Genomic DNA, 14,508 nt, shown 5'->3' on the forward strand with positions numbered 1-14,508 from the left:
TTGTCACAACTAGGTCTCTCCATTATAAAGATTCCCGTTTCCCAGGTCATCGGTGGCATCAAATAACCTTCCACTTAAAGATCCTAGAATCCATTGGCGATACTTGTCTATGTCCGTTCTTGCCGTCACCAGCAGAGTTTGAAAGAAGTGATACGATTGTTCATTGATCATGATGCACATCTGATATTTATACAGTGATTGTGGACTGAAGAGCAGTTACTTCATGCAATTACTCATGGTTAATATACCATAGTAACTGAAATTTGAGCTGACTTGTTGGGGGACAGGTGGAATTTAACTAAACTCTGGGAACCAGAAATGCTATGTGTTGGAGCCGTGCAGATGAACACTGCCTACACTCTGCTTTGCATAATAGACATTTGAAACTTAAACTTAACCTCTGTTTGTGCTTTAAGTTGTAATTAACAATGATTTTTCTGTTAATGAGCCTATCTGATTGATACTGAAGCTACGCTGAAAATACTGAATTGTGTTTTTTCTACTACATACTAAATTACGGTTCTCTGTGGGGTTTTTGTTGTTTTTATTGTTGTCTTTAGATCGCATTTCAAAGGAGTCCAGCAAGGTTTTTGAAGATGTCCTTGAAAGTTTCTATTCAATCGACTGTATTAAATCCCAATTTGAGGCATGGCGTTCAAAATACTATCTGTCCTACAAGGATGCTTACATTGGCCTTTGTTTGCCAAAGCTGTTCAACCCCCTTATACGGCTGCAGCTTCTCACTTGGACTCCTCTTGAGGTGAGTGGCTTGTGTCACTAGTACAGAGCAGTATAACATGGTGCCTGGGTAATTTTAATCTCAAAGCTAGAGGTGTTAGCTTAAGCAAAATATTTTTCAAGGGAGGTAGGGCACAGGGCTACAGTAGAAACTGTATGAGGTCATGATCTTTTACACTCCCTTCCTTCTCAAGAAAGCCGTTTGTTACTTTCAAGGTATCTACAGTGCTTTTCTCAGTCAACTAAAATTGCATGTAGTGACACTGGGGTATGAATGTGAATGAATAATAAGACCTTGGTCCTTTGATCCTAGAAAAACTTAGAACTTCGCTTAGCTCAGTGAGGCAGATATGAAATGAGGACCTGAACTGAGTCGAGGGTAATGGAAATTGGGAGAATAAGACAAATTGATAACTTTAGGAGGTGGAATTAATAGGACCTGATGGCCTGGTTTATAAGGGTCCTATATATGTTCAGTGGTCATGTTCAAGAGTTTTGGAGGTTACCTACACATGGATGGAGCCATGGGCACGAGTGAGATTGGCTGGGTTGAATGTGTAAACTGTAAGGAGAAGAGGGGCTGAGGTCGGAGCCCTGGAAACAACTGAAAAAACGGAACCATTTGGCCCCCAACTGCCAGTTGTTCTTTGCCAGACCTTGTGGAGTTTCACCCTGTGCATGTACACAGCAGAGGTCAGGGGGACTTGTGTGCATTTTGGAGTTCTTTTTCTGGGTCACTCCCTCCTCTGCCCCACGGCTTCCAGCTGTCTCAGCCTCCCTGAACTCCAGTGCTTGTCCCCACACCTGAGCGAGACTGCTCTGCCTGCGATCCCCCACCTGCTCTGCGCTCCCACCAAGGCTCACTTCATTTGATTCTCTGCCTTTTGGGGGCCATAGTCCTGTCCTACCTGTGTCCAGTGTCTGGAAATGGATGTTTCATATATCTTGTCCAGTCTTTAGTTGTTTACCACTGAAGGTTAAATCCTGTTCCTGTCACTCTTAACCATGGCTGGAGGCAGAAATAGCAAGTATTTTAGATGTTTCACTTTTAATATTTCTTTTTTCTAGGCAAAATGTCGTGACTTTGAGAATATGCTGTGGTTTGAATCTTTGCTATTTTATGGTTGTGAAGAGCGAGAGCAAGAGAAAGATGATGTAGATGTTGCACTATTGCCTACCATTGTGGAAAAGGTGATTCTTCCTAAACTAACAGGTAGAGATTTCTGAATTTGAACATTTAATTAGACACATCGGTTTTCAAATCTACTTCTACGAGTTTTTACCCAGAGCGCGTATTTCCTCATAGAAGTTATATTACAGATGATAAAGTAACCACCAGGTCCAGAGATGGTTAAAGGATGGACATCTCTTAGCCTAAGACTTGAAGACCACCTTGGGGTGGGCCTGGAGTTGGAGGCAGTAATTAATCCATAGATGAATTTTAGAGACTCTTAGATACTACCTGAAGGAAAACTGAATACATAGCCTTGGCAGGGGGATATGCGTTTTGCTGGGGAGCAATTTCATTACTTCCATCAATTTCTCAAAAAAGATTAGGGATCATTGGTATGGGAACCTATTTAAAATATTACAAACGTTTCAAGTTTAGTTAGGAAAACTTGCTGGGACAAGATGGTGGGACATCTCCTAGGATATAGAAATCCTCCCTTCCCCGCCAATCTTTATTATCACCCAGCAGCAGAAAATAGAATGAATCTATGCCCTCCCCACATTTGCCTCATCTTCAACGTTTCCAGAGTTAAGAGGACAAAGAAGAGTGGAGCTTATACTCTAGAGAGAGAAAAAGTAAATCAGGATTGGCATTTATAAGTTGAGGGCTGCTTGATGCAGATTTAAGCCAGCTGCAATTTACTTCTGTATCTCAGCACATCCTACTTTTCTCTTACTAGTAATAGCTGAAAATATGTGGGACCCTTTTTCTACAACACAGACTTCAAGAATGGTTGGAATTACACTAAAATTAATAAATGGATATCCTTCAGTTGTGAATGCAGAAAACAAAAATACCCAGGTAACTTAATTATTTATTATCTGTGAAAGGTTTTTTTCTCCCCTCTCCTTTCAAAAATGAACAAGAGTTGGGACACCTGGGTGGCTCAGTTGGTTAAGTGACTGCCTTCAGCTCAGGTCATGATCTCTTGGTCCTGGGATTGAGCCCTGCGTCCAGTTCCCTGCTTGGTGGGGAGTAGGCTTCTCCCTCTCCCTCTGCCTCTCCCCACTGCTCGCGCGCACATACACGCACTCCCTCTGTCTCGCAAATAAATAAAATCTTAAAAAAAAAAAATGAGCGAGAGTTGAAGGAGTGAGTGGTTATGTTCTAAAGGTTGCCAGAAAATCTGATTCCCTCAGGCCATCTGGTCCTTTATAGCCTGAAATATATAAGATTTGAGATCATCATATTTTTAATGTTAAGATCTCTCTGGCAAGGTGGTGTCATTACTCCAGGTAGCCTCTCATCCTTCTCACCTCCCCACTTCCCACTAATCAAACATCCCTTTTAAGAACTGGGTTTTTTTGGAAAAAGAAAAATGTAAAACTACTAGAATGGGTAACCATTATGATTTAAATGCTAAAGCATTTGAACATCATATAAAACAACTAATTTTCAAACTTCAGATTGTTGTCATCCCTCTGGGCATTCTTTTTTTTTTTTAAAGATTTTATTTATTTATTTGACAGAGATAGAGACAGCCAGCGAGAGAGGGAACACAAGCAGTGGGAGTGGGAGAGGAAGAAGCAGGCTCATAGCAGAGGAGCCTGATGTGGGGCTCGATCCCATAACGCCGGGATCACGGCCTGAGCCGAAGGCAGACGCTTAACCGCTGTGCCACCCAGGCATCCCTCTGGGCATTCTTAAGTAGACAATTTAGACACAGAAAAGGTGCTCTTTTTTTTTTTTTTTTTTTTTAAGATTTTATTTATATATTTGAGCGAAAGAAACAGAGCATGAGTGGAGGATGTAGAGGGAGGGAGAAGCAGGCTCCCCACAGAGTGAGGAGCCTGATGGGGGACTCAATTCCAGGACTCTGAGATCATGACCTGAACGGAAGGCAGAGGCTTCACTGACTGAGCCACCCAGGCATCCCGGAAAAGGTGCTCTCCATCATCATTTTCACTGACCTCATTTTGAGAAGAACCAGAATATGTATCTGATTTTAAGTCTTAGTACTATGTAGTAGCCTGAAGGGTTTACAGATTTCTAAGTGGCTTCATTGCCTGGTAGTTGAGGGCTGAACTAAGAGTAGTGAGTATTAAAGACCTTAAATGCCTTCAGCAAGGAATGTAAAAAATTGGAGAAGACTGTTGACTTGAAGTTGAATACTCAGGTGATTTAGAATATGGCTTGTTTTTCTTTCTTAAAATTTAACTTTTATCATAACCCTTACTAAAATGTGTGATCTGTTTTTAATTCTTTAGGTATACCTAAAAGCACTCTTATTAAGAATGCGGAGAACTTTAGATGATGATGTTTTCATGCCCTTATATCCCAAAAAGTAAGTAACTCTTCAGAATGTTAAAGATGATAATATTATCCATTATCTTCCAGAGAAGCTTCTTAAGTTCTAGAAAACTAAAGGTAGCTCAAAATACAAACTTTACCTATTTAGTGTAAACCTGTAGCCCGTAGAGACTAGCTCAGTGGGAAAGTGGTTCCCTTAAGCAGAATAAAGCAAATAATGCTTTTTGTACTTCCTTTGTATCTCACAGTACATTTCCATTTTCTTTTAAAACCTGTCTTCTGGAATATAATTATTTGACAATTTGAAAAATTACTTAATTCTTTTGTTCACCTATTTTATTTGTAGAAATCTTTTCCAGGAATCAGATGGCGCTTAACATATAAAATGTTCGCTCATGTTTCTCTTTTTTTCTTAGTGTCTTGGAAAATAAAAATTCTGGGCCTTATTTGTTTTTTCAACGACAGTTTTGGTCTTCAGTTAAGGTATGTGTCTAGGCTTTTTAAAAGACTTCAGATTTTGTTTGGCTCATATATTTTGGAAGGTATTTTACTATTTGATTAAGTAAATCTTTAGGCTTAGATTGATATCCGTATACAAACTCCATCTTACAAACTATTTTTATTCCAAAAGTTATTCAGGTTTGATGTTTCCACACGAGAAAATGTATTCTGAGTTCCAAAGCAAGGTTTAAGCTAGCCAGCAGAATGCCTTGCTTATTCAGCAAGTAGAGTACCAGTTACTTTTCTAAGTTGGGGAATATAGCACTGAATATGATACAAGTGGAGCCTTCATGGAGTTTATAATCCAGCACAGTTGATAGCAAACAAGTATTATTATCTCAGTTGTGATGAATCCTGAAAGGAGAAATTCACGGTAGTATGGGAGCATATGACAAAGGCACCTTGACTGGTGAGTCACAGAAGATCCCCAACTGCCCTGAGGAAGTGATATTTATATCATTAGACCAGAAGAATAAGTAGGAGCTGGCACTGAGGTGAGGAAGAGCAGCATACATTACAAAAACCGAGAAGTCCAGGATGGCTGAAGTTAGGGAAGAGATGAGCTTCCCAGATGACATAGGAGCTGTAATTTACATACAAACATGTGTTCACTACCCAGATCAAGGTGCATAACACTTCTACCATCTCCCCCAATTCCCCATGTCCTTCTGTAGTCAAGCACACTCCTGCACCATGGCCACCCCTTTTTCTTGTCCTGTAGTTTTCTTTGTAAGGATGCCTTATGAATGGAATCATTTACGGTCTGGCTTCATTCACTTAATGTAACGCATTTGAGATTTATCAGTGTTGTCATGTGTTACTGGTAGTTAATTTCTTTTATTGCTAAGTAGTATTCCTTTGTAAGGTGGATGATGCCGCAAGTTGCTGTATTTTTTTTTAATCCATTCCCCAATTGAGGAATATTGGATTGTTTCCAGTTTGGAGTGATTATGAATTAAAGCTGCTTTAAGCATTTGCATACAGGCCTTTTCTGGGTATGTAAGTTTACATTTCACTTGGGTAAATACCTACACAGAACTGGTTTTCAAATCAACAATATATTAATGTTATTCAGTTATCCCTCATTTTCACCACAAATCACGCTTGGCATTGTCAGTTTTGGAGTGCTGTACTAGGTGTGTAATGGTGTCCTGTTACAGTCTTAATTTGTATTTCTCTAATGACTGATGATGTTGAGCATGTTTTCGTGTGTTTGCTAATTGTATATATTATCTCGTGAAGTATCTGTTGAAATCTTTTGCATTTTTTTTTAAAAGATTTTATTTATTTGAGAGAGCGCACGAGTCAGGTTAGGGGCAGAGGGAGAGGGAGAAGCAGGCTCCCCGCTGAGCAGGGAGCCCGACGACACAAGGACTGGGACTGGATGCTAGGACCCTGGGATCATGAGCCGAAGGCAGATGCTTAACTAACTGAGCCACCTAGGTGCCCAGATCTTTTGCATTTTTAAAAATTGCTTTACTGAGCTTTGAGTTCTGTATTCTGGATACAGATTCTTTATCAGGTGTATGATTTGTAGCGAGTCTTTCTTTCCTACTGTGTGGCTTGTCTTCATTCCTGTAACAGTCTTTCCAAGTACAGAAGTTCTTCATTTTGATCAAGTCCAGTTTATCACTTTTTCCTGTCATGGGTTGTGCTTTGGGTGTCATAGCTAAGAAATCTTTGCCTAACGCAAGACCACAAAGTTTTTCTCCTATCCTTTTGTCTAGATAGTTCATTGTTTCGGGTTTTACGTATAAGTCCATGATCCATTTTGAGTTCATTTTTATATAAGGTGTGGGGCCTGGATTGAACTTTGTTCTAGAACTGTTTATTGAAAAGGCTCTTCTTCTTCTTTAACTTTAAAAATTTTTAATTCCAGTATAGTTAACATACAGTGTTATATTAGTTTCAGGTGTACAGTGTAGTGGTTCACCCATTCCATGCATCACTCAGTGCTCATGATACACGCACTCCTTCATTCCCATCACCTATTGACTCACCACCCCCTCTCCCCAGCCTCCCCTCTGGGGACCATCAGTTTTTCTCTATAGTTGAGTCTGTTTCTTGGTTTGTCTCTCTTTTTTTCTTTGCTTGTTTGTTTCTTGAATTCCACATATGAGTAAAATCATGTGGTATCTGTCTTTGACTTATTTCACTTAGCATTATACTCTCTAGCTCCATCCACATTGCAAATGGCAAGATTTCATTCTTTATGATGGCTGAATACTGTTCCATTGTGTGTGTGTGTGTGTGTGTGTGTGTGTGTGTATACACATCACATCTTCTTTACTCATCAATTGATAGACACTTGGGCTGTTTCCGTAATTTGGCTAAATAATGCTAAGGCTGTCTTTATTGAATTGCTTGTGTACCTTTGTTGAAAATTAATATTGGTCATGGAAGGGACATGCACAAATTGCTGTTTTTAAGATTATTCTGGCTGTTGTGTGGATAATGGATCAAAGCAGGTAAGGATAGTAATAATGAAAATTTATTATGGACGTACTATGTGGCAAGCACTGTGCCACACCCTTTATTGCTTATCTTGTTGAGTTGTCACAGTAGCCTATAACTCGACACTGTTTTTCTCACTCTACTCCTGGGACAGTTAGGTACAGAATAGCCTGCCCAGAGTCATTCAGTGTAGAAATGGAAGTCTAATTGAGGCCAGTCTGACTGATGAGTAGCTCTTCTTAGCTGGGGTCTGTGAAATAATCAATATCTAATGCCCTAAGCATAATGCATTCCCCTTTCCTTGCATCTAGATCGGTACTTGCTATGTACCATCTTTGGGAAAATTAAAGAGTCAGATCATTTTCTGTGGTTTTATTTCTCTCATAGAACCCTGCTTGAAAAAGACTACTCCAGAGCTTTTGCTCATAATCACTTGAGCTGTGAAGTCCAGAAAGAGATGATGGCAGCTTAGATTAGGGGGGTGGCAACAGGAACCAAGAGAAGTGGACACAGTGGATGGCAGGGGGTCAAACAACTGGAGGGAGAGGTGAACAACGACATCCAAGCTTCTGGCCTAATCAGTTAAATGTTAACATTTACTGAGCTGAGAAATACTGAGAAACTTGGGAATTTTTTGTGATGGGATGGGCTGGGAACTCCCATTTTAAACTAATGCCTTCTATTTTGCATGTATTGAGCTTTAAGTAGGTTGAGCTGTTAAGGTGACGTAGCTCAGTTCAGTTTTGTGAGATCTGGTAAACATGCAGTGTTGTAGTCAAAAAGAGAGTTTATCTTTTTGTGGATGGTTGTAGGACTCACTTAAGCATGATTTTGAACAAAGGACATTTATTGAAGGATGAGCGCTTGCCCGGTAGTACTTTCTGTTATGATGGAAGATGTTCTGTTTTTGCAGTGGCCCATAAAGTAGCCACTAGCCCCATGTGGCTGTTTATGTCTTACTTAGTTAATTTTAATTAATTACACCTTAAAATTCAAATCCTCATTCATTTGAGGCAACATTTGGACCCTTTAAAACTGTTAGTACTTTAGCAAGACATGGTGCACTGTATTTCATGAGGTGTTTTACTCTATTTTCTTTGACTTAATTTAATTGCTTAACAATACCTTGGAATAGTTTTGTTGTTTGTTTGTTTTGTTTTGTAAAAAAGCCAGACTTCTAGAAACAGAGATTTGATGTGTGGTTGCCAGAAATGGGGAGTCCAGGGTGGGGGAGTGGGGATTAGGTGAAAGGGGTCAAAAAGTACAGACTTCCAGTTACAAAATAAAATAATTCTGTGTGTGTAATGTACAGCATGATGACTGTAGGTAATAATACCATGTTGTATATTTAAAGTTGCTTAGAGAGTAGATCTTAAGAATTCTCATCACAAGGGAAAAAATTTAGTTAGGTGAGGGATACTGACTTTGTGGTGATCATTTCACAATATATACTTAGATCAAATCATTATGTTGTACACTTTATACAATGTTATGTGTCAATTATATAATTGGGAAAATAATTTTCTTTTCTCTTTCTAGCTATTAGGGAATTTTCTTCAGTGGTATGGCATTTTCTCGAATAAAACTCTTCAGGAGTTGTCAATAGACGGTTTATTAAATAGATACATTCTCATGGCTTTTCAAAATTCAGAATATGGAGATGACAGCATCAAAAAAGCCCAGAATGTAAGTTAAATGAACCATATTGTAGTTTTTAAAGCTTGTAAATTAGAATGAATTGAGTTTCCTTTGTTTGAAGAGAGATTTTAGAATTTTATGAAAACTCCTTTGATCATTGACTTTGGTGTAATGTTGACAATCAGTTTGCCTCCTAGGTACTTCTGAACCCCCTCAGCATTTTTTATATAAAAATGTATACTGTAACATTTGTATTTATCTTTCTATCCATCTGTTATATCATTATTTTGGCAGGTATTAATAAAAGTTGTAATTTCAGAATTATAAATTTTTAACAGTTGGATGAAAGCTATTTTGAGTGTTATTACAACAATAGTCTCTCATTTAAGTAATTTTATTTTGTTTTCTACTTTATGGGAATTACAGTTTCATCTTTTTTATTGTATTTTTTTTAAGATTTTATTCTTAAGTAATCTTATATCCAATGTGGGGCTCAAACCTCCCAACCTTAAATCAAGAGTCATATACTCTACCAGCTGAGCCAGCCAGGCACCCCCAGTCTCTCTTTTTTAAAAATATTTTTTGAAACGATTATAAAATTAAAGAAAATTTGCAAGTACAATACAAAAATTTTTCCCTCAACCATATCAGAGTAAGTCTCTAACATGATACTCCCCTGCCCCAAATACTTTGTGTGTTTCCTATAATCATGGATGTTCTTAAACATAAGTATGACATAACCATCAACATCATTTATCTATTATTGTCACCTAAGCTTTGAGACCCTTCAGGTTTTGTTAGTTATGTCAATAATATCACATCCTTGGCAAAAGAAATTCCCAGATCGTTCTTTTAATTGTCATGTTTTACGTCTTTCTTAGTCTCCTTTAATCTGGAAGAGTTCTTGTTTTTCCTTGACCTTTACACAACCTTGACAGTTCTGAAGATGACGAGCTAAATATTTTGCAGAATGTCCCTCAATTTGGGTTTGTTGGATATTTTCATGGTTGGTTTCAGATTCTGCGTCTTTGGCAGGAACTGTCCCAGATTTCACTGGAGTCCCTTCAGGTTGACCTCTGTGACCTTGTAACATGTCATCTCATTTTGGGGGAGCACTTTCTTGCTTTCCGGCACATGATGTTCTGGGCTCATCTACTTGCTTGGCCCCAGACCTAGAATCCATCATTTTTCCAAGCATCCCTGGGTTCTTTAGTGGGGAGCCTTCTCTGCCCACTTAACTGAATCCTGCTAGTACCCTGCCCTCTCCCATGTGGAATCAGCCTCACCTTGCTTAGGCTCTTGGCCTAAGCTGCCCCCCCCCCCCCCCAGTACAGTGTTGTCCTGACCTCACCCTGGGCCAGCGCGGACACCTACTCATTGAATTATTCAGCATGGGGAGGGGCTACAATGTGATATTTATGCTGCACATGTTTTTATATCAAAAGCTGCTGATAAAAGGACAATTCAGTTCATTTGGGGCTTCCTGGAAGACAGGAAAATGAAGCATTTGGTTATCAATTTTATGTCCCTAATTTACTTAAATCTTGAAGGTCATTTTTTTTTGTTTTGAGTACCTATCTGTTGAAGTTAAAAATACAGATATATTCAGGTATATTTGTATAGTTAATGTGGAAAGTCAGGTTTAAAAGAATATCCCTTCAAAGCAATTGGCTATATGTAGTTCAATAGCGGGTCTTCTAGTTACATACATTATCCCCATTGTCTAGGCTCAGCTTTTAGATACTTTATTTTAACTATTTTATTTTACATCTTTCTTTTTCATAGGTAATCAGTTGTTTCCCGAAGCAGTGGTTCATGAACCTGAAAGGAGAAAGAACTATTTCTCAGTTAGAAAACTTCTGTCGATACCTTGTACACTTAGCAGATACAATCTACAGAAACAGTATCGGATGTTCCGATGTGGAAAAAAGAAATGCAAGGTAATTTTTTGTAATTGTTCAATGAAATGGTGATCTAGAGTCTTTAGTTTTTGTCACCTTTAGTATTATTAAAGTGTTTTAGAGTCATGTTTATATTTTACTTTAAATTGTGCATTGATTTGGTATTGGTAAACCTACTGAAAAGACACATCGTTTTTTTATTTTTGCAGTTTGACCTTATCTTTTTTTCCAGTATGTTATTTATGAAGGTATTAGGAAGGACTTCCGGTAAGCACCAGCTCTAAGGTGAATGAATGAATCATGGTTTTCTCAGTCTCCTCCCTTGAAGAATTGGGGAGATTTCAGGCTCTTAGAATGTCATGGATCTTAATCTCTGGAGGTTCATTATATAGATGTAAACCCTCAAGAAGCTGGTCACTGAAACTTAAGAATATTAAAGGTTGTATGCCAGTTTCGGGACGTTTGTGTGCTCTGGCGTTTTCCTGTATCCATATCATAGACTAAAGGTCATCACTCATGATTTTTGGGGAGCAGCCTGTACATGCTTTTTACCAGGCGTTGCAAGGAAGGGATGAATAAATGAACCATTATCCCTTTTTTAAAAAAATATCATTTCATATATTCTTCCTAATGTCAGAGTTTTCATTTTCAGAATATACACCATTAGTCATACTCCTCTAACAAAACGTTTTTCTTTTCCCTCATTTCCCTTTCATGGAAAAAACCTTACTTTCTGGAGAAAATTCTCTGTCTCTTACAATAAAGTTAAAAACCAAGGAGATAGTAGAGATTTTAGTGGTAAAATTCTTTGGCCGGCGTTTTGACTTACATTTTAATTTCGTCTTTAGTGTGGGGCATTTTGTTGTTGGTTGTTATTTCTTGGCACTAATATTTTTTCTTGGTGTTTCTTACTAGATAAGTCCTAATCACTTTTTAAATTTTGATTTGTATATACTTAACTGCTTTTGTTAGGAAGTTAAATATCAACAAATGGTATTTACTTTTCTACAGAAAAGAACTTCAGCACCTATTACAAGTATTTGCTGTGTGCAGAGCCTGTAAAATAGGTTCCATGTGGGTTACAAAGTTTTACAAATATAATCCTTCCCTAAAAGGTGCTTGCTACAATTTTGCAGAGAAGAGACAGCTAATAATGTCACATTGTGTGCTGTTTCTCACACATGGTTCAAACTAGCTATTAAAACAGTCACTCTTGAAGTGGTGCCTGGATCAGCAGCATCAGCATCACCTGGGAGCTTTGTTAGAAATGCAAATTCCCAGGCCCCACCCAGACCCACTGAATTTGAATTCTGGGGATGGGGCCTGGTGATCTGTGTTTCAGCAACCCTCGAGGTGATTTTGGTGTATGCTAAAATTTGAGGACTACCCAGAATGACAGCTAGCAGGGGTGATAGAGGAAGCCAGCTTATGCTTTCTTAGTGAATTCAGGAAGCGTGGAGATTATGGTGGGGGGGTGGATGGATTGGGGATGAATGCACACAAATGCATTTGGGTTCCAGATACGTTCTGAAAGACCTGGGACTCTGATTCAGGAGGGAATGGGAGGCAGGGCTCTGAAGTAGTTTGACAATAGATTGTTTTCTTTCCTTTCTAGATATCAATGAAAATCATTGATCTGAATGAAATGTTGGGGTATTTTTGTTTTTGAAAGTGGATACTTGGTCTCTGGGCTAGTCATTCAAACATACACAAGTTTTGTTTTATACGGAAAAATTTATTTTATTTTTTTACATGCTGTAGCTTGCTTATCTCTGTCTTCTTTAAAAATGTATGCTTGAAAAAAATGATTGCAAACCTCAAAAGTGGCCATAAAGTCAGTAACAAATTTTCCTTTGAAGGCTTTTGTATTAATAAGATGTTGCTACATTTTTTCTTTTTTAGGGAAAACATAAAACAGATAGTAAAACTCCTTGCCAGCGTTCGCGCTCTGGATCATGCTATGTCTGTTGCAAGTGACCACAATGTGAAAGAATTTAAGTCTTTGATCGAAGGAAAATAGACCTGTGAGACTAAAGTCTGTTTGCTTTAATACCATTCCCAGTGTATAAATTTTGTATATATGTAAAGTTTCTTAAACTGTAAAATATTGATTCTTGTTTTAATACAAAGAACATTATTAATATTCAGTACTGTGTCCTTAAATGCAATTTCTTTGGAATGAAAGGAATTCACATTATTTCTAGGAAGCCTATTAATGTTTTCCTTACTGCCTGTCATACTTTGTTTACAGAAGTATTTTATATGGTCATTCAGATTAACCCTCTCAGTTAATTGTTCTCTGTAAACGATGTGTGCAGTGTAAATTGTGTAATTATGCATATATATATTTATACCACCATGGAGTTACTTTCACACTGGAAATTTGTGGTGTTTTTCTACGGAGCAAGCCTTTTAACAGCAGAAAATTACTCAGTAGCAAATTGTCTTAGGGAAATTACTACACTGTTGCAACAAAAGGGCTGGCAAGTGACTAAGTGTTCATCACCTTTTGGTTAGCAGTTGCTATCACTGTAGCTTTGCTGCCTTAAAATTGAGAGTTGAGTGTGGACTTACTCATTGGGTGAATGGAAACTTTCTTCCTTGAATCAGCATCACAGTCAAATGTGGGTTTAATATGAACTCTAATATATGCAACATAGGTTTTTGAGAAGAACATAGAAGTTTAACTTTTGGAAATAATAGCCCCACAAACCTCACTGCATGGTTTTGGGCTGACTGTCCTCTCTCATTCATGATTTTACCCCCTGACCAGCTTACAAAAATACATGCATTTGAATTTTAGTAGTCTGTCATTTTATTAAAATCCCACATATGTGAGTTATATATGCAATAAAGAATACGCCTTGCTGATTAGCTACACCCAGGCAATTTAATATCCTTGGTCTTCTATAATGTTTATACCATGTTGTAAATATTCAGAGAACTTGTTTTAAAGTTTATGCTTTCTGATTCTGTGATTTTCAAAAGAGGAACTTTTTGGAAATTAAGGACTATTGTTTGATAATTATATATGTAATTAAGCTTTAGCCAAGCATTAAATTAATTTTTAAATAGATCCTTTGTTGTATTTTGCTGGTGACTGATTTTAGAGCATTTCATATGACTCTAACATAGTTAGACTAGGAGCATGCATACCCTTGGTCAGGTCAAATAATATTTATAACAGTGTTATGAGCTCTCGTAAGTGCTCTGTCAGTTTTATCTCTATTGTAGGAACATGCTTATCCCTACATATTCATTCTGTTACACAGGAGAGGCCTACTAAATAGAATTAAAATGAGAACTTCAAGAGAATAAAACATAAACATGTATACATAGGACATGCACATCATGCGTGCCTTAAATTTGTGTTTCCAAACCCATTAGACTGGTGATTTTTCCTATGTCTATTTTTAAGGACTCCTGTAGTAAGCTTGGAAACTTTATCCTGTGCAATCCCTCAGGCGGTTTTGGTTTCAAGAATGGGTTTGAATACCACACAGGGACCTTGATATAAGGTGATTTCAGCATAGGTGAACTGGAAAAAGTTTTGTTCCTGAAATAGCTAAAGTACATCCTTTCTTATGAAGGGAATTAGCAAAAGATAAATAGAGGGTGACATTTTAATAAAGCTAAAGGTTTGCTTCTTCAGTTTTTCCTTTTGGATCAGTCTTCTGAATTAACTCCAAAATAGGTGAGAAAGGCTTTTGAAAAGGAAAGCTATTTTATTGAGGCAATATAAAGCACAGTCATAAAGACTGATGGCTCCGTCATAGCACATGCTGGTGGTGCCTC

General features: G+C 37.9%; 1 protein-coding gene across 1 annotated transcript in view; it reads left to right on the plus strand.

Annotated features, from left to right (window-relative positions):
• Window positions 1-13,789, plus strand: part of PAXBP1 (PAX3 and PAX7 binding protein 1) — a 33,620-nt gene extending 19,831 nt beyond the window's left edge. Inside the window, exons 11-18 of the mRNA XM_040621020.1 lie at window positions 561-760; window positions 1,807-1,951; window positions 2,649-2,770; window positions 4,177-4,253; window positions 4,636-4,702; window positions 8,714-8,860; window positions 10,598-10,752; window positions 12,616-13,789. Of these exons, the coding sequence (XP_040476954.1) occupies window positions 561-760; window positions 1,807-1,951; window positions 2,649-2,770; window positions 4,177-4,253; window positions 4,636-4,702; window positions 8,714-8,860; window positions 10,598-10,752; window positions 12,616-12,733 (1,031 nt within the window). The 3' untranslated portion in view covers window positions 12,734-13,789. The remainder of the gene's footprint in view (window positions 1-560; window positions 761-1,806; window positions 1,952-2,648; window positions 2,771-4,176; window positions 4,254-4,635; window positions 4,703-8,713; window positions 8,861-10,597; window positions 10,753-12,615) is intronic.
• The last annotated feature ends 719 nt before the right edge of the window (window positions 13,790-14,508 follow it).

The sequence above is a fragment of the Ursus maritimus genome, unplaced genomic scaffold (assembly GCF_017311325.1).
Source record: "Ursus maritimus isolate PB19 unplaced genomic scaffold, ASM1731132v1 scaffold_4, whole genome shotgun sequence".
NCBI lineage: Eukaryota > Metazoa > Chordata > Mammalia > Carnivora > Ursidae > Ursus > Ursus maritimus.